Genomic DNA, 20,213 nt, shown 5'->3' with positions numbered 1-20,213 from the left:
GAAGGAGCAGCGCTCCGAAAGCTTATGGTGTTTGCTACCAAATAAACCTGTTGGACTTTAACCTGGTGTTGTGAGACTTCTTAGTTTGTTTATTGCCAACATAATGAAACACGTGTATATTGCTTATCAATTCAATGACTAAGCATTTTATCACTACCTACAATTTTGAGGGATATCACCATGTTACCATTAATCCTTGTCAGTTCCCACTAAGTTCCCTTCCATAACTTTTTCATTAGCTGTGATATTAATATCTTTCTGACTCTGTTTTAGAAACTTTGATTAGAAACTGTGAAGGCAGCCTCATTAAAACTTACTCTTGTCTCAGTTGTTTCTGATCAGGTGTCTGGTGCGGCAATTAAGTGCCCTTTATGGCCTTGTGATTCCAACAGTTGGATGCTTTAAAGAACTGTACCTAACATATGTTTAGTATCAAAGGGCACTCTGTGCATCTAAGTTTTTGTTTAACTTCTAAAAATGTATAGAAGATGTGTATATATATATATATATTTATGGACTAATTCAAGGTATTACATATACCTTTAAAACTACAAAGTATTTAAAACACCTCATTACAATTACTAACAAACTTGCTCCCCTTTGATTTAAAGTGAATTCTACATCTAAGTTGATTAAATAAAAACCCTGGCAGAATCTGCCAATTTTATAGTAGCCCTTTTCTTTTCTATCTTTCTACATTCCCCCCACTGATACTTCAACCACTTTCCCAGCTTCATTACCAAAAAGTAAATCCAGGACCCTAATCCTAACCCTCTTGTAGGACCTTCTACAGACTGGCTTAGAAAGTTATCCTGGCCGCATTTTTAAGAATTCCGCTCCCTCTAACCCTTTCACACTTTGACTTCCCCGGTAAATGTCGGGGAAGTTGAAAATCCCCACTATCACTACCCTATTACTTTTACACTTCTCTGAAATTTGCCTACATATCTGCTCTTCTATTTCTCTCAGCCTGGTAGGGGGCCTATAGAACACTGATTGCTCCTTTTTGGTTTTTAAGTTTGACCCATATGAAGAGTCATTTGAAGAGTCTTCTAAGATGTCGTCCCTCCTTGCTGCTGCAATTGATTTCCTGATCAAAATTGCAACATCACCTCCTCTTTTACCTCCTTCCCTGCCTCGTCTGGAGATCGTATACCCTGGAATATTGAGTTGCCAATCCTGCCCCTCTCTCAACGATGTCTCAATGACAGCAATGACATCACACCTTCATGGTTTGATTTGTGCCTCAGCTCATCTGCCTTGTTCGTCAGACTCCTTTCATTAAAATAAATACCAGCCAACCTTGCCAAACTCTCTTATGCCTTATCTGGCCTATAATTTCTATGCTTTCCTGACTCATTTGCTGTCTCTTCTAATTTTGGCTGTGCCTATCCTCCTGCTGATCCTTCTCTCAAGATCCCACTCCCCTGCCAAGTTAGGTTAAACCCTCCACTACAACATGAGCAAACCTCCCTGCAAAGACGCTGGTCCCATTTCGAATCAGGTGCAACCCGTCCACCTTGGTCCGACTGTCTCCAAAACCAGTCCCAATGTCCCAGGAAGCCAGTGTCCCAGAAATGTAAAGCCCTCCCTCCAGCACCATCACTCCATCCACGCATTCATCTAGATCAACCTTCTGTGTCTAAACTCACTGTTTAGTGAGTTTAGACATGGCACTGGAAGTAATCCAGAAGTTACTGCCTTCTGGGTCCTATTTCTAAATCTAATTTTCTGCTCTCCAAATTCTGCTTGCAGGACCCCATCTCTCTTTCTAGCTACATTTTGAAAATAATGGTTTAGAAACATCAATTTTAATGCATTCCAGGAGATCTTGTGACCCTGGCACGAACAAATCCAGAAATCTGATTACAGAACTCCCCAGAAATAACCACAGATCCTTTCGCAGATCCCAGTTTGAAAATCCATGTACATTTTCTGAAAATAAAATGTAGACTGAAGCTCTGCTATCTCTCTTTTTAGTTTTTCATTTACTGTACTGGGCTCCATGTTGTATCATTTCTCCTACTCATCTCAGAACTATTTTGATACTGGGTGTTAATATTATGAAGAGTACAGGTATTTAGTGGCTGTGGTCCTGGACTAGTGATCCATAGTGAGTTGCTTGTGGAATCGTTCCATGTCTGTAATCCCTCTAGATCACTCGACAGTAGTTATTAATCACTGATGAACCAATCAGATAGCCAATGTGTTTTTGTTCTTGTATTTTGTCTATGTCCTGTTGCAGTGTGCTTCCCAGTTGTTTGGTCTCTTTTAAAGCATTAACTATTTTATTTTGCCTGCGCTCTCCATTGAACTAGAATTGATCCCGAGGTTGGTGGTAATGGTAGAGTGGGAAATATGCCAGGCCATGTGGTTACAGAGTGGGGTTGAGTATAATTTGGCTGCTGCTGATGGCCCACAGCGCCTCATGGATGCCCAGTGTTGAGTTGGCAGATCAGTTTTAAGTTTATCTCATTTAGCACAGTGGTAGTGCCATACAACATGATGGAGCGAATCCTCAATGTGAAGCCGGGTCACCGTCTCCACAAGAACTGTGTGGTGATCACTTTTACCAATACTGTCATGGACAGATATAGCTGCAGCAGGCAGGTTGGTGAGGATGAAGTATGTTTATCCCTCACCACATGCTGCAGTCCCAGTCTAGCAGCTAAGTCCTTTAGGACCCGACCACTACTACCGAGGCACACTTGGTGATGGACGTTGAAGACCCCCACCCAGGGTGCATTCTGCACCCTTGTCACACTCAGTGCTTCCTCCAAGCGGTGTTCAACTTGGAGGAATACTGAATCATCAGATGAGGGGGGGTGATATGTGGTGATCAACAGGAGGTTTCCTTGCCCATGTTTGACCTGGTGCTATGCGACTTGATGGGGTACAGAATCGATGTTGAGGATTCCCAGGACAACTCCCTCCTGACTGTATACCACTTTTCCACTATCATTTCTTTGCGTTTTCTTTTACAACAATTGACAATACTTTCATCATTAGACTTTTTTAAAATTCCAGATGTTTTATTAGCTTTTAGGTTCCACCATCTGCTATGGTGGGATTCGAACCAGACTCCCCAGAGGACAACCCTGAGTGTCTGGATTATTAGTCAAGTGATAATACCATTTTATTAAGTGATAATACTTATTATTAGAGGAAGTTCATCCTTTCAGATAATTCCCAAGTCCAGTTAATTCCAAAAGTGATTGGGTTCTGAGTAGAGCGTTTTTTGCTTCTAAAAGCCAAAATAGTTGATCTTTAGCATAAACTTTGTCTATTCTGACCATTTTAGTTGGTCAGTTTAAGGAGTGCATCAACTCTGTTGTTCCACACTTGTAGAATAGGTTGGCTGATTAGATATTTTAAAACTTCATTGTAATTTTTGGGTACTGAATTGAACAATTTTTTGCAAGTCCCTCTGTTTACATCCATGTGTTGCTTTTCTAATCTCTGCCATGCAAATAGCTTCAGAGAACTGTTCGCTAACTGCAAGTTTTAAAACTCCTCATGTAGAGTTAAGGTTGCCAATTGGTTTTGGGGAAGTGGGCGGGAGGGGGGGGGTTACGTTCTGGTGCAAGGGGATGCACATGAGACGCTGTGGATTGGAGGGTGCTGCCAGTGATTAACGTGTCGCTGTCCCCATGCGCACCCGCATCGAGAGAAGTGGCGCAGAATCTCACTGACAGCTATGAATGTTGGTGGTTTTCTTTTTAAGGCTACGGTTTAAATCATTGAGAAGCAACAAGATTCATTGTTTCCTCCCATCTCCCACCAGTGGTGTTAATGTACAACATATAGCAGGTGTGAGGTTACCTGGAATTATCTCAGCAATGATGGCTGCTTGGTCAGCATCCCTGCTCTGGCCAAGTCGCAGTGATATTGACCTGAAAGAATAGGAGTAAAAGTTCTAAACTAGGGGAAGATAAATTTTGCAAAACTGAGGGGGGAGCTATTGAAAGTGGACTGGAAACAGCTATTAGAAGAGAAAACAGTCTCAGATCAGTGGGAGGCATTTCTACAGGCACCGTGTCGATATATCCCCACAGAAAAAAGGCAGCACTGCCAAATCTACATCCCCCTGGTTATCCCAAAACTCTAACAGTTTTAACAACACCAGGTTAAAGTCCAACAGGTTTATTTGGTAGCAAATGCCATTAGCTTTCGGAGCGCTGCTCCTTCGTCAGATGGAGTGGAAATCTGCTCTCAAACAGGGCACAGCGACAGAAAATCAAGCTACAGAATACTGATTAGAATGCGAAGCTCTACAGCCAACCAGGTCTTAAAGATACAGACAATGTGAGTGGAGGGAGCATTAAGCACAGGTTAAAGAGATGTGTATTGTCTCCAGACAGGACGGCCAGTGAGATTCTGCAAGTCCAGGAGGCAAGCTGTGGGGGTTTGGGGGTCACTGATAGTGTGACATAAACCCAACATCCCGGTTTAGGCCGTCCTCATGTGTGCGGAACTTGGCTATCAGTTTCTGCTCAGCGACTCTGCGCTGTCATGTGTCAACGCTTACCCGGAGATCAGAGGCTGCATGCCCATGACCGCTGAAGTGCTCCCCCACAGGAAGAGAACAGTCTTGCCTGGTGATTGTCGAGCGGTGTTCATTCATCAGCGTCTGCATGGTTTCCCCAATGTACCATGCCTCGGGACATCCTTTCCTGCAGCGTAACAGGTAGACAACGTTGGCCGAGTTGCAAGAGTATGTACCGTATACCTGGTAGATGGTGTTCTCACGTGAGATGATGGCATCCGTGTCGATGATCCGGCACATGGAGTTTAATGCGGAAAAGTGTGAGGTGATTCACTTTGGAAGGAGTAACAGGAATACAGAGTACTGGGCTAATGGTAAGATACTTGGTAGTGTGGATGAACAGAGGGACCTGGGTGTCCATGTGCATAGATCCCTGAAAGTTGGCACCCAGGTTGATAGGGTTGTTAAGAAGGCGTACGGTGTGTTAGCTTTTATTGGATTGAGTTTCAGAGCCAGGAGGTCATGCTGCAACTGTACAAAACTCTGGTGCGGCCGCATTTGGAGTATTGCGTACAGTTCTGGTCGCTGTATTATAGGAAAGATGTGGAAGTGTTGGAAAGGGTGCAGAGGAGATTTACCAGGATGTTGCCTGCTATGGTGGGAAAATCGTATGAGGAAAGGCTGAGGGGCTTGAGGTTGTTTTCGTTAGAGAGAAGAAGGTTAAGAGGCGACTTAATAGAGGCATACAAGATGATCAGAGGATTAGATAGGGTGGATAGTGAGAGCCTTTTTCCTCAGATGGTGATGGCTAGCACGAGGGGACATAGCTTTAAATTGAGGGGTGAGAGATATAGGACAGATGTTAGAGGTAGGTTCTTTATTCAGAGAGTAGTAAGGGCGTGGAATGCCCTGCCTGCAGCAGTAGTGGACTCGTCAACATTAAGAGCATTCAAATGGTTATTGGATAAACATATGGATGATATTGGAATAATGTAGATTAGATGGGCTTTAGATTGGTTTCACTGGTCGGCGCAACATCAAGGGCTGAAGGGCCTGTACTGCGCTGTAATGTTCTATGTTCTATGAAATGTTAACTCTGTTTCTCCCTCCACAGATGCTGCCAAACCTGCTCAGTTTTTCCAGCGTTTTCTGTTTTTATTTTAGGTTTCCAGAATCTGTCTTGCTTTTATTATTTAAAAAGGGTGTGAATGATAGGCCAGAAAATTATAGGCTGGTCTTTGATGGTGGACAAATTATTGGAATCAATCCTGAAGGGCCGGATAATCTGTCATTTAGAAAAGCATGATTGATCAGGATTAGTCAGCATGGTTTTGTTCAGGGAAGATTGTGTATTAACAGCTTAATCAGATTTTTTGTGCAAGTAACAAGGATTGATTAGAGTAGTGCAGTGGATGTTGTCTACATAGAGTTCACTAAGGCATTTGACAAGGTCCCACATGACTGACTGGTCAGAGCAGTAAATGTCCGTGGGATACAGGGAAATGTGGCAGGGTGGATCCAAAATAGACTCAGTGACATGAAACAAAGGGTAATGATCGATGGATGTTTTTGTGAATGGAAAACAGTTTCCAATCATGTTCCACAGGGCTCAGTTGTTGCATAAATTAATGATTCAGACGTAAATTTGGGTGGCATGATCGGGAAATTGGCAATGTTGTTAATGAAGAGGAAAGCTCCAGATATATATCAATGGTTTGGTTGAGTGGGCAGAGAAGTGGCAAATGGAATTCAATCCCGAAAAGTGTGAGGTGATGCATTTGGGAGGGCAAACAAAGCAAGAGAATACTCGATAAACGGGAAGATATTGAGAGAGATTGAAGAAGTCAGAGACCTTGGGAATGCATGCTCTCAGGTTCATGAAGGTGCTTGGACAGGTAGGTACTGTCATAAAGAAAGCACATGGAACGTTTTCCTTTATTGGATGAGGTATTGAATACAAAAGCCATGTAATGATGAAACTGTATAAAATGCTGGTTAGACCATAGCTGGAATTTTGTATACAGTATCACATTACATAAAGGACATAATTGCTCTGGAAAGAGCGCAGAGGAGATTTAGAAGAATGTTGCCATCTCATGGCATGGTAGCACAGTGGCTAGCACTGCTGCCTCAGTGCCAGGGTCCCAGGTTCAATTCCTCGGGTCACTGTCTGTGTGAAGTTTGTACGTTCTCCCTGTGTCTGCGTGGGTTTCCTCCGGGTGCACCGGTTTCCTCCCACAGTCCAAATTTCACCATTTGTTGGAGCAGCCAGTGATCTATGCTATGGCTTCTCTTGCACATTGTTAGTGTAACACTCTTGCACATTGGGTTGGGCCCCATGGTACTGAGAAAATGGGTAATTTGCTTCAAGGCTGCTCCTTGCCTGACTTTATCAGGCCAACGAATGTAATTTGTCCTTTTGCTTTTCTATCTGCCAGCATTGATCTGCTAAGCAGGTGCATGTTTATCTTGTTAGATGTTTTGTTTTAAACAGATGCTGATTGGATGATCTTTTTGCATTTCTGTTGCACACTCTTCATTTAAAGCTTCCCAATGTTCACAAATTTCTTTTAAAGTTGTAACTGGGCGAATATTGAATTTTTAAAAAAATAATGGCTGACCAGGATTTCACATACTTTGCACCTTCTAGTGCACTGCACTGCCTCGCAATTTTCAGTAGAATTTTAAAAAGAATCATCCACTTCTGCTTAAACAAAGATTGGAGCAGTAATGTATGTATAGCTTTTAATTCAAGTTCAGTGCCGTTCCAGTTGCCTTGTTAATGGATTCATTTTTGTTGAAGTTCTGTTGTGTATCAACAATGGATTCTCTGAGGGAAGTACAGCTCGTGAATTGGTGCAGTAAATTCCCATTGTTTTTTTTGCTAATCTTCGTTAAATGCTAGGCACAGTAACTCTGACAGTGCAGTGCCAACCGTTTTTGTTGCTTTGGTTGCTATGGTACGATACACAGCAGCCAGTCAAAATGCAACACACTTCTTCTGAATACTGCAACTTCACTGTTGTGCGGAGGTGTTGCAAAAGGTATCGTGTGTGATTTTAAAGTGATTTAATTTTTTTTTACATTTTGGTTATTGACAGAGAATTGAAGATCTTATGAAAGGGAAAGATGTGGTGGATTGTGTTGGCGATTTGATGGAAGCAGTGTTGGAGAAGCAAACGTTGGCAGCACTCACTGTCTGGAAGCTGCTCATCCGGATGAAAGAGGCTGCGCCAAAGCTGTGCACTCTGCTAACTGAGCTCCAAAGAGAACCAGAGAGTTTCCAGCTTATTTTATCTGGTGAGTCTTTCAATTAGCAATACTAGAATTAGTACTGGATAATTGTAAATAAAATACAATCAATGAAAATAACCCATTTGATGCAAGGGGAAAAGGGTGCTTTCCTATGTGCTTTTCCTATGGGCGGCACGGTGGTTGCACTGCTGCCTCACAGCGCCAGGGACCCGGGTTCAATTCCGGCCTTGGGTCACTGTCTATGTGGAGTTTGCACGTTCTCTCCGTGTCTGCGTGGGTTTCCTCCCATAGTCCAAAGATGTTCGAGTTAGGTTGATTGGCCATGCTAAATTGCCCCTTAGTGTTAGGGTGACAAGCAGATACATGGGGTTGTAGGGATAGGGCCTGGGTGGGATTGTTGTCAGTGCAGGCTTGATGGGCCAAATGTCCTCCTTCTGCACTGTAGGGATTCTATTCTATTCTATTCTGTTTTAAAGTGAATTGACACTGTGATGTGATTCAGTGTTATACTGGTGAATTATTGGTCAAAATTTTAGAAATATTATGTTACGATTTTGGTCCAAAAATGGATCAAAGAGCTAAACTCTAGAGGTGAGGTGAGAGTGACTGCCCTTAACATCAAGGCAGCATTTGACCGAGCGTGACATCAGGAGACTTTGCAAAACTTGAGTCAATGTGAATGGGGCAAATATCTCCACTGGCTGGAGTCATTCCGAGCACAAAGGAAGATTGTTGTGGTTGTTGAAGATCAATCATCTCAGCCCGAGGACATCACTGCAGGGGTTCATTATTTGGGTAGTTCCCTCGGCCAAACCAGCTTAAGTTGCTTCATTAATGAGCTTCCCTCCATTAAAAGGTCAGAATTGGGAATGTTCGCTGATTCTCCCAATGGTCTGCACCATTCACGATTGCTCAGATACTGAAGCAGTCCATGTCCAAATGCAACAAAGTTTGGGCTAATAAGTGACAAGTAACGTTCGTGCCACAAGTGCCAGGCAATGACCATCCCCAACAAGAGAGAATCTAACCAGCTGCTTGTGACATTTAATGGCATTACTATTGCTGAATCCCCCTCTCACCATCTTGGGTTACCATTGACCAGAAACTGAACTGGAAGAGCCATGGAAGTACTGTGGCTACAAGAGCCGATCAGAGGCTGGGAATTCTGTGGTGAGTAACTCACCACCTGATTGCCTGAAACTTGCCCACCACCTATGATGAATTCTCTCCAGTTGCCTGGATGAGTGTAGCTCCAGCAAGGCTCAAAAAACACAACATCAGCTAGGACAAAGCCACACGCTTGATGGGCACCACATCCACCACCTTGTATGTTTACTCCTTCCGTTAATGCAATGTGGCAGGAGTATGTACCATGTACAAGATGCACTGCAGAAACTCACCAAGGCTCCTTCAACCGCATCTTCCAAACCCACCAACCTTTACCACCTAGACAGGTAAAGCCAGTGGAAGAGTGGGAATATTTATCACCTGCAGCTCCCCCTTCAAGCCACTCATCATCCTGACTTGGAACTATATCACCATTTCTTCACTGTCGCTCGACCATGATCAAGAACAAGAACAAAGAACAATACAGCACAGGAACAGGCCCTTCGGCCCTCCAAGCCCGCGCCGCTCCCCGGTCCAGGATTGAATCCTGAATCCAGGATCCCCGTCCAATTTTCCAGCCTATCTACATACTAATATCCTACCCACCGAGCTGTCCCTCACAGCTACGATGCTTTGTTCGTCACAACCTATTAACTCACCCCCACCCCCCCATTCCAGACCATGTGATCTCCAGGGAGAGGTGAAAACCCAGAGTGAAAACCCCAGGGCCAATATGGGGAAAGAAAATCTGGGAAATTCCTCTCCGACCCCCTGAGGCGATCGAAACGAGTCCAGGAGATCACAATGGCCCCGATCGGAAAATGCTTCCCAACCCTAGTCATTTCCACTTCCACGAACACCATATGAATTCCCTGCCCCCGAGACAGGTTCCCAACTATCCGCAGTCTCGCTCTGTACTGGCACCAGCAAGATGATCATAGAATGAAGCCTTGAAACGAGAAACAAAGAACAATTAGCCCACGCCGCTCCCTGGTCCATACTAGACCACTCTTTTGTATCCCTCCATTCCCACTCCATTCATATAGCTGTCTAGATAAGTCTTAAACGTTCCCAGTGTGTCCGCCTCCACCACCTTGCCCGGCAACACATTCCAGGCCCCCACGACCCTCTGTGTAAAATATGTCCTTCTGATATCTGTGTTAAACCTCCCCCCCTTCACCTTGAACCTATGACCCCTCGTGAACGTCACCACCGACCCGGGGAAAAGCTTCCCACCGTTCACCCTATCTATGCCTTTCATAATTTTATACACCTCTATTAAGCCTCCCCTCATCCTCCGTCTTTCCAAGGAGAACAACCCCAGTTTCCCCAATCTCTCCTCATAACCAAGCCCCTCCATACCAGGCAACATCCTGGTAAACCTCCTCTGTACTCTCTCCAAAGCCTCCACGTCCTTCTGGTAGTGTGGCGACCAGAACTGGACGCAGTATTCCAAATGCGGCCGAACCAACGTTCTATACATCTGCAACATCAGACCCCAACTTTTATACTCTATGCCCCGTCCTATAAAGGCACGCATGCCATATGCCTTCTTCACCACCTTCTCCACCTGTGACGTCACCTTCAAAGATCTGTGGACTTGCACACCCAGGTCCCTCTGCGTCTCTACACCCTTTATGGTTCTTCCATTTATCGTGTAGCTCCTCCCTACATTATTCCCACCAAAATGCATCACTTCGCATTTATCAGGATTGAACTCCATCTGCCATTTCCTTGCCCAAATTTCCAGCCTATCTATATCCTTCTGTAGCCTCTGACAATGTTCCTCACTATCTGCAAGTCCTGCCAGTTTTGTGTCGTCCACAAACTTACTGATCACCCCAGTTACTCCTTCTTCCAGATCATTTATATAAATCACAAACAGCAGAGGTCCCAATACAGAGCCCTGCGGTACACCACTAGTCACAGGCCTCCAGCCGGAAAAAGACCCTTCCACTACCACCCTCTGTCTTCTATGACCAAGCCAGTTCTCCACCCATCTAGCCACCTCCCCCTTTATCCCATGAGATCCAACCTTTTTCACTAGCCTACCATGAGGGACTTTGTCAAACGCTTTACTAAAGTCCATATAGACAACATCCACGGCCCTTCCTTCGTCAACCATTTTGGTCACTTCTTCAAAAAACACCACCAGGTTAGTGAGGCATGACCTCCCTCTTACAAAACCATGCTGACTATCGTTAATGAGTTTATTCCTTTCTAAATGCGCATACATCCTATCTCTAAGAATCTTCTCCAACAACTTCCCCACCACGGACGTCAAGCTCACCGGCCTATAATTACCCGGGTTATCCTTCCTACCCTTCTTAAATAACGGGACCACATTGGCTATCCTCCAATCCTCTGGGACCTCACCTGCGTCCAGTGACGAGACAAAGATTTGCGTCAGAGGCCCAACGATTTCACCTCTCGTCTCCCTGAGCAGCCTTGGATAGATTCCATCAGGCTCTGGGGATTTGTCAGTCTTTATATTCTCTAACAAACCTAACACTTCCTCCTTTGTAATGGAGATTTTCTCCAACAGTTCAACACTCCCCTCAGAGACACTCCCAGTCAACACATCCCTCTCCTTTGTGAATACCGACGCAAAGTATTCATTTAGGATCTCCCCTACTTCTTTGGGCTCCAAGCATAAGTCCCCACTTTTGTCCCTGAGAGGTCCGATTTTTTCCCTAACAACCCTTTTGTTCCTAACGTATGAATAAAATGCCTTGGGATTCTCCTTAATCCTGTCTGCCAAGAACATTTCGTGACCCCTTTTTGCTCTTCTAATTCCCCGTTTGAGTACTTTCCTACTTTCTTTGTACTCCTCCAGAGCTCCCTCCGTTTTTAGCTGCTTGGACCTAACATACGCCTCTCTTTTCTTTTTGACCAGTCCCTCAATTTCCCTGGTTATCCACGGTTCTCTAATCCTACCCTTCCTATCCTTCTTTTTTACAGGCACATGCTTGTCCTGTAGCCCTAACGACCGTTCCTTAAATGACTGCCACATACCAGATGTGGATTTACCCTCAAACAGCCTCTCCCAATCAAGAGCTGCCAATTTCTGCCTGATCCCAATAAAGTTAGCCTTCCCCCAATCCAACACCTTACCCTTGGGACACCACTCATCCTTTTCCATCACTATCCTAAAGCTAACAGAATTGTGGTCACTATTTGCCACATGTTCCCCTACCAAAACTTTGAAGACCTGACCGGGCTCATTCCCCAGTACCAGGTCCAGTATAGCCCCCTCTCTAGTCGGGCTGTCTACATATTGTTCCAACGAACCCTCCTGTACACATTTTACAAATTCCTCCCCATCCAGAGTCCCTGCCCTCAGCGATTTCCAGTCTATACCAGGGAAATTGAAGTCTCCCACTGGGTACTGGGACTCCCTCCTAACAGCACTGTGGGTATACCTTCATCAAATGGACGACAGTGTTTCAAGAAGGTCATCACCACCAACACCTAAGAATAATTAAGGATAAGCTATAAATACTGGCCTAGCCAGCAATGGCCATATTCAGTGCATGTGGGTGCAACTATGAATTCCACATTGTGCCGGTCTCCCACTTCTGCAGATTCTAGCGGTACTTTGGGAGCTGATAGCATAAATCATTGGCCATTGTTGACACCAACAATCTCTTGTTGCTAATTACAACTGCAGGTGTCTGCAGCTGTGGGCTGGTATAACCTATGTTGGTCAAGCCACAATTCAGCACACACCTACCATAAAGTTAGTTGGAGTTTCGGAAGAAGTTATAGATCCCACTGCCTGTGGCTACTATAACTGAGATGCATTGAATAAAGGCGCACTCAAATTCTGACAAGTGTTCTCGAGAAAGTTTGCCTAATGATGATGTTCACAAACATTGAGATTGTAGATTTTGTAGGTGATTTTGGTATTGACACTGATGTATTTGTTTCTGATTTAAATCGATTCTGGTGAATAGTCATCGGCTTCCCTATTAGCTTTACGGGTTTATTTATACCAGGAGTAACTGTGACTGGTCCTATACTGGTCCCTTTTATACAATGTGTTAAATTTGAAAGCAGCAGGAGAAGATGTAGACGTAAAATTTTCATCAGGCTTGAATGATTTTAAAACAGTTCTGTATGTATCGATCTGTACACAGTGTATTTAATTGAGAGTGAGTACTTGGCTGTAGGTGTGGACTGACATTTTTTACTGATCTTTTCCAGTGAGTGACAAGGAAAGTAAAGCTGTGGATATTTTGAAAAGACATAGACAGCTGATCACTGATGCAATTGATGATATCAGTCCACTTCTGGATTGTTTTATGACTGATGTGGAGAATCTTCCCACTGAAGCAATAGAGGTGCTTTATTTTCATGTGTTCAACGCCTTTACGTGAGCTTATAGTCTTTTCTTTACTCAAAAAATGTTAAACTGTTTGTGATAAATTCATGTTAAGTTGCTTTTCTGTGTAATTTGCATGGGGCCATCAGGTGAAGTGGGGTAAAGGAGTGAGGAGCAATTTGACCAGGATCGTATAATCTGCCTTTATCCATAACTTTTTATATATATCTGCATTGTGGAATAAGAAAGCTTACCGTATTTTAGGACATCCAATTCAGTATGCAAAACTGAATTGCTCTTGTGCGACCATTGACTAGAAAGTGTAATTGCAGTGTGGCCATTTCCATTATACAGGTGAACACGAGTTTGACACAGTGAACAGTTGATGCACAAGTGTGCCAAGAAAGTGACAGTAGGATTTGTTAGTTTATTAGAATCATAGAAACCCTACAGTGCAGAAAGGCCATTTGGCCCATCGAGTCTACACTGAACACAATCCCACCCAGGCCCTACACCCATATCCCGACATATTTACCCGCTAATCCCTCTAACCTACGCATCTCAGGAGACTAAGGGGCAATTTTTAGCATGGCCAATCAACCTAACCCGCACATCTTTGGACTGTGGGAGGAAACAGGAGCACCCGGAGCAAACCCACGCAGACATGAGAATGTGCAAACTCCACACAGACAGTGACCCAAGCCGGGAATCGAACCCAGATCCCTGGAGCTGTGAAGCAGTAGTGCTAAGAGCTGTGTTACCGTGCCGCTCCGAACTACCGTTCAGAAGCTATAATTAGCAAGAATATATGGAAACACAAAATCTCTACAGTGCAGATAGATATGGCACAGACAGCACGATGGCACAGCTCTGCTGCCTTACAGCAGCCTCGGGTGACTGTCTCTGTGGAGTTTGCACATTCTCCCCATGGTCTGTGTGGGTTTCCTCCGGGTGCTCCGGTTTCCTTCCACAGTCCAAGATGTGTGGGTTAGGTGGACTGGCCATGGTAAATTGCTCCTTATTGTCAGGGGGACTAGCAGGGTAAATACGTAGAGTTACAGGGATAGGGTCTGAGTGGGATTGTTGTCGGTGCAGGATCGATTGGCCAAGTGGCCCCGTTCTACACTGTAGGGATTCTATGATTCTATGCCATTTGGCGCATTGAGTCTGTACTGACTCTGAAAGCGCATCTCCCCTCAACCCTATCCCCGTAACTCCGCGTATGTTCTGTGGCGAATCCGCCTAACCTGCACATCTTTGGATGCAAACACGGAGAATGTGCAAACTCCACACAAGGCCGGAATCAAACCCGGGTCCCTGGGTCTGTGAGACAGCTGTGCTAACCACCGTGCCACCCTTTCCAGTTGTTGAAATGTTTTCCTGTCCAATGTAGCATTTCGAGATGGTAGCTTACTGTAAATTTTCTGCCAGTCTAATTCTGTATTTGTCTGAACTCAGTGCATTTAAAATGACATTGTTGGTAAGTTTTAATATGCAGCAGCTTCATGCACTGAATATGAGGTGGAATCCCGACTCTTAACAGAGAATGTTATAGAGTTCCACGTTATAGTGTTCATAGAATCATTGGAAATAAATAAATCTCAGTGTAAAAAGCAAAATGCAGCAGATGCTGCAATTCTGAACTAAAAACAGAAGATATCGGATCAGGCAGTATCTGCAGAGACAGCAAGGCTGAACACTTTGTCAGAACCAGAAACTAGATATGGGAGCATAAGAATTAGGAGCAGAGGGAGAGCATGCTGGCCGTCGAACCAGCTCTGCAATTCAATATGATCAAGATGCTTTAACTCCAGTGTCCTGCCTCTTCCCCATTTATTCCCCAAAATGTGTCTGTCCCAGTCTTAAATATATTCAACAACGCTGCAAGCACCACCCTTTGAGTGAAGAAATTTCTCCTCATCTCAGTCCTAAATGATTGGCCCCTTATCCTGAAGCCTCGAGGGGAGGGGGGTGGGGGGGAAGCAGTCAATGGTTATGTTCATGAGGTGAGATGATATAGGGTGGAGGAGCCGAGTGTACAGCAGAAGTATTTGCACAGATTAGTTGAATCAAATGACCCGTTCCTGAGCTGTAATTGCCAGATAATTCTATTTAATATTAAAGCTGAACAGCTTACAGGATGCAACTGAGCCAAGGTAAATGGGGCAGGGAGAAAAAAGTCTGTGGGGGCCAAGAAATGATTAAATGCCACAAGTGGTAGTTATAGTAAATATCCAGTCCTCCGATGTCCTTGCAGATAGATAATTTTTGATAATTTTGCATGACATTAGAAAGGAACTGTTGTACATTTTTGATCAAGTTTCCCTCTAATTTCTCTCTTCTTTGCTGAAGGTGGAGTTCTTGCTGAAGTTGAAATTTCTTGTTGCCAGGCCCTTTGGCCATATGTCCATCACAGATGAAACCTTCCTTATACAACTTACCCCACACTTTATCATTTGACCTATACTAATTCCTTTTTCCACACTTTAACCCATAGTTATATCATTTAACCCCTCGTTCTGCAAGGTACTCCCCATTATATAATTTAAAGGCAGGTATACAATTTAAGCTGTAGTTATACATACATGTATAACTAAACCCTTAGTTATGCAGTTTCAGCTGTCACTTTGCCATTGGAAATTATGGTAAGTGCAATATTGTAAGATAATTGGAATCTTTTTATAGCTTTGCACTATTTGAAGCATGTTTAAAATCTGCTTTTCATCGTCTTATCCCAAACATCATCACATGGTAGAATGAAGCAAAACTTAGAAATAAACAGCTCTGTATTGTGACTCTTTCACCAGTGAAGCAACTCTTTGTTGTACCCACTCCTCATATGAATAGAATGAAGCAAAGGGGAAACCATACACAGGAAAGTATTTTGAGTTAAAATGCTAATGTGGTTAAATAACAAGGGATGAGAAGAAATGAGACATATTGTGAAGAATAAAAGATGTATAGGAGGTTGAAAGTAGCAAAAGATGTTCCAACAAATAGTAAAACTGGTGAATAGGGGGTGGGGAATGTGGATGGTGCGAGTGTCACAGGAAGAGAAAAGCAGCTTGACATCACGGTTGCAGACCATCCTACCTGCACAGTTCTCAGCTGCTCCCTTTCCCTGTTGCAGAAATGTCAGCATCTACTGCCAGGGAAAAATGGGAAATGTTTAGTTGCTTGTTATTTTATCCCCTCTCTTCCTCCTCTCCCTCATTCTCATCTGTAATATCTTCCCATTTGAAAAGTCGACCTTTGTTCTTTCACTAAAGCTGCTACAGCTGAGTGTTTTTGCTGTTTTAAACTTTAGTTTCACTTTCCCATGATGATGCATTCGCTGCCTTTAAACCTCTCTCGTTTTTTAAAAAAAATGTTTTAAATCTATATCACTTGTGTGCTTCAGTTCATGGTTTTTGAATCAGGACTTCACATTATTTAGAATCATAGAGATTTACAGCATGGAAACAGGCCCTTCGGCCCAACTTATCCATGCTGCCCCTTTTTAACCCCTAAGCTAGTCCCAATTGCTCGTTTTTGGCCTATATCCCTCTATGCCCATCTTACCCATGTAACTGCCTAAACGCATTTTAAAAGACAAAATTGTACCTGCCTCTACTACTACCTCTGGCAGCTTGTTCCAGACACTCACCACCCTCTGCGAAAAAATTGCCCCTCTGGATCCTTTTGTATCTCTCCCCTCTCACCTTAAACCTACGCCCTCTAGTTTTAGAGTCCCCTACTTTTGGGAAAAGATATTGATTATCTAGCTGATCTACGCCCCTCATTTTATAGACCTCTATTAGATCACCCCTAAGCCTCTTACGCTGCAGAGAAAAAAGTCCCAGTCTATCCAGCCTCTCTTTATAACTTAAACCATCAAGTCCCGGTAGCATCCTAGTAAATCTTTTCTGCACTCATTCTAGTTTAATAATATCCTTTCTATAATAGCGTGACCAGAACTGTACACAGTATTCCAAGTGTGGCCTTACCAATGTCTTGTACAATTTCAACAAGACGTCCCAACTCCTGTATTCAATGTTCTGACCAGTGAAACCAAGCATGCCGAATGCCTTCTTCACCACTCTGTCCACCTGTGACTCCACTTTCAAGGAGCTATGAACGAGTACCCCAGATTTTTTTGTTCTATAACTTGCCCCAACACCCTGCTATTAACTGAGTAAGTCCTGCCTTGGTTTGATCTACGAAAATGCTTCACCTCGCATTTATCTAAATTAAACTCCATCTGCCATTTGTCAGCCCATGAGCCCAATTGATCAAGACCCCGTTGCAATCCTAGATAACCTTCTTCACTGTCCACTATGCCACCAATCTTGCTGTCATCTACAAACTTACTAAACATGCCTACTAAATTCTCATCCAAATCATCAATATACCAATCATTAATACAAATAACAGTGGACCTAGTACCGATCCCTGAGGCATAATACTAGTCACAGGCCTCCCATTTGAAAAACAACCCTCTACAACCACCCTCTGGCTTCTGTCATCAAGCGAATTTTGTATCCATTTGGCTACCTCTCCCTGGATCCCGTGAAATTTAACCTTATGCAACAACCTACTATGCGGTACCTTGTCAAAGGCCTTGCTAAAATCCATATAGGCAACATCAACTGCACTGCCTCATCTACCTTCTTGATTACCCCTTCAAAAAACTCAATCAAATTTGTGAGACATGATTTTCCACTCACAAAGCCATGCTGACTGTCCCTAGTCAGTCCTTGCGTCTCTCAATGCCTGTAGATCCTGTCTCTCAAAATACCTGCTAACAACTTACCCACTACAGATGTGAGGCTCACTGGCCTGTAGTCCCCAGGCTTTTCCCTGCAGCCCTTTTTAAACAAAGGCACAACATCTGCCACCCTCCAATCTTCAGGCACCTCACCTGTGGCTGTCGATGATTCAAATATCTCTGCTAGGGGACGTGTAATTTCCTCCCTAGCCTCCCACAGTGTCCTGGGATACACTTCATCAGGTGTCGGGGATTTATCTACCTTGATGCGCTTTAAGACTTCCAGCACCTCCTTCTCCGTTAAATATACACTCTTCAAGACATCACTATTTATTTCCCCAAGTTCCCTATCTTTGTGAGTGGAAAATCATTCCCCAAGATCTGACCCATCTCTTGTGGATCCACACATAAATGATCTTGTTGATCCTTACTCTCTCCCTAGTTACTCTTTTGCCCTTTATGTATTTGTAGGAGTTCTTTGGAGTCTCCTTTGCCTTATCTGCCAAATCAATCTCATGTTCCCTTTTTGCCTTCCTGATTTCTCTCTTAACTCTACTCCTACACCCTCTATACTCTTCAAGGGATTCGCTTGATCCCAGCTGCCTATGCATGTCATGTGCCTCCTCCTTCTTCTTGACCAGGGCCTCAATATCCCCAAGTCATCCAGGGTTCCCTACTTCTACCAGCCTTGCCCTTCACTCTAAGAGGAATGTGCTTACCCTGAACCATGGTTAACACACTTTTGAAAGCCTCCCACTTACCAGACGTCCCTTTGTCTTCCCACAGACTCCCTCAATTAACTTTTGAAAGTTCCTGCCTGACCATCAAAATTGGCCTTGCCCCAATTTAGAATTTTAACTTTTTTTAACCTAGGGAAATTCAGAGTGCTTCATGCTTTTAGAGCGCAATGTTCCTGATCTCTCAATACCTGAAAATAACGTCAAGCCCCATTTTTGCTCCATGCTGCCGGTGATGTAAAGGGGCTTAAATGGAGCTGCCATTTTAGTTACATTGATATCATTGGTCAGTCGATATTAAATATAACTAAAGTTTGGATATTTTTACTACAGCCCTTTCAGGTTAAATGTGTGCATTCTTATGTATGTTGGCATATATTTATAGCAATGGTCAGAGAGTGTGCTTTATTGAAATGAAAAGGTGCACATTCTGCAGGATGCTTGTAATATAAAATCTTTTACCTTGTATATTTGATTCTTTTATTAAAATGTAAGTAATGTGGATGAAATGATGTTGTGCAATATTGCAGTATTAATGCATTGAAGTAAAGTTGATGTCTCCACTATTTAAGCAGGTTGCAGCATTGTTAAAATAGGCAGGTATGTCCTCCCATCACACTGCTGGAGTGTGCAGTCGTGGTCACAAACACAAGGAGGTTGTGAGGTGGGAATTGACCACCTGTAGGGAAGTCTCCCTCTGAGAGCTGGTAGTTTTGTGGCAGAGCCTGTTCCTCCTGTGACCTTTTCCCAGTCTTAGTTCTCAATGTGAGGCAGCAGTGTCTGTTTTTCAATATTTGCGGTAAATACAGCATGAATATAACTGCAGAGTTTGGGAGGATAGTTTGATGATGTGGTGGCTGAGGATGCAGGTTGCTTGGGTAGCTGGAGGATAGTTTTTTGGAAGAACGGTAAAAACTCTTTAGAAAGATTTTTTTCTTCTTGCTCTGACTGACCTGTCCTGCCCTGTCTCAGCTGCTTGCCCAACCCTGCCTGCCATTCCTGTCCTGTCCCAACCACTCTGCCCCATAGAATTGACTCTTAGGCAAAAGGCCACGGAAAACTAATTGGATTTTCAAAGGGGATTGCAATGGTTGATTAAGAGTTCTAGATCATCAGCAACATGTATTTTCTTTCTAGTTCCGATTTGGGGACAAGCAGCTCTATTGTTATTTTGAGTGGAATTATGATTCCACCTTCAACAAGAGCTTGGGAAAGTCCTGCAAATCTACATTCTTCAAATGACTGACTTAATAATGTTGATGTAATAATCCATAATATTTGAGTTAAAATCAGAACACCGTGTACAGTATTCAGATTAGAAATTTAGGTTTGCAGTTGTTCAGTTTAAGAAAAGCAACAAACAAATTTAATGGCCAAGTAGGCAGCAGGAAAGAGAGTACTAGATACAAAGTGCTAGATACAAAACAGATAGTTAGTGTTCCCAGCCAATCTGGGAACCACTCCTTTGAAGAAAAGCAAAGACTTGACTCAAAGTAAACCTTTTTCATATAACGCCATTGACTCATTCATACGGGAACACCACTCCGTGTGATTTCA

General features: G+C 43.5%; 1 protein-coding gene across 7 annotated transcripts in view; it reads left to right on the top strand.

The window, feature by feature from the left end:
• The window catches only part of zbtb40 (zinc finger and BTB domain containing 40), a 111,269-nt gene that overhangs the window by 38,411 nt on the left and 52,645 nt on the right, over nt 1-20,213 (top strand). For all 7 annotated transcript variants that reach the window (XM_078239192.1, XM_078239191.1, XM_078239190.1 and 4 more), the window contains exons 8-9: nt 7,588-7,786; nt 13,055-13,191. In XM_078239192.1, coding sequence (XP_078095318.1) covers nt 7,588-7,786; nt 13,055-13,191 — 336 coding nt within the window. The remainder of the gene's footprint in view (nt 1-7,587; nt 7,787-13,054; nt 13,192-20,213) is intronic.

Source organism: Mustelus asterias, chromosome 22, assembly GCF_964213995.1.
Source record: "Mustelus asterias chromosome 22, sMusAst1.hap1.1, whole genome shotgun sequence".
Classification (NCBI taxonomy): domain Eukaryota; kingdom Metazoa; phylum Chordata; class Chondrichthyes; order Carcharhiniformes; family Triakidae; genus Mustelus; species Mustelus asterias.
The sequence above is the reverse complement of the archived record's forward strand: the minus strand, read 5'-3'. Positions and strand labels throughout refer to the sequence as shown.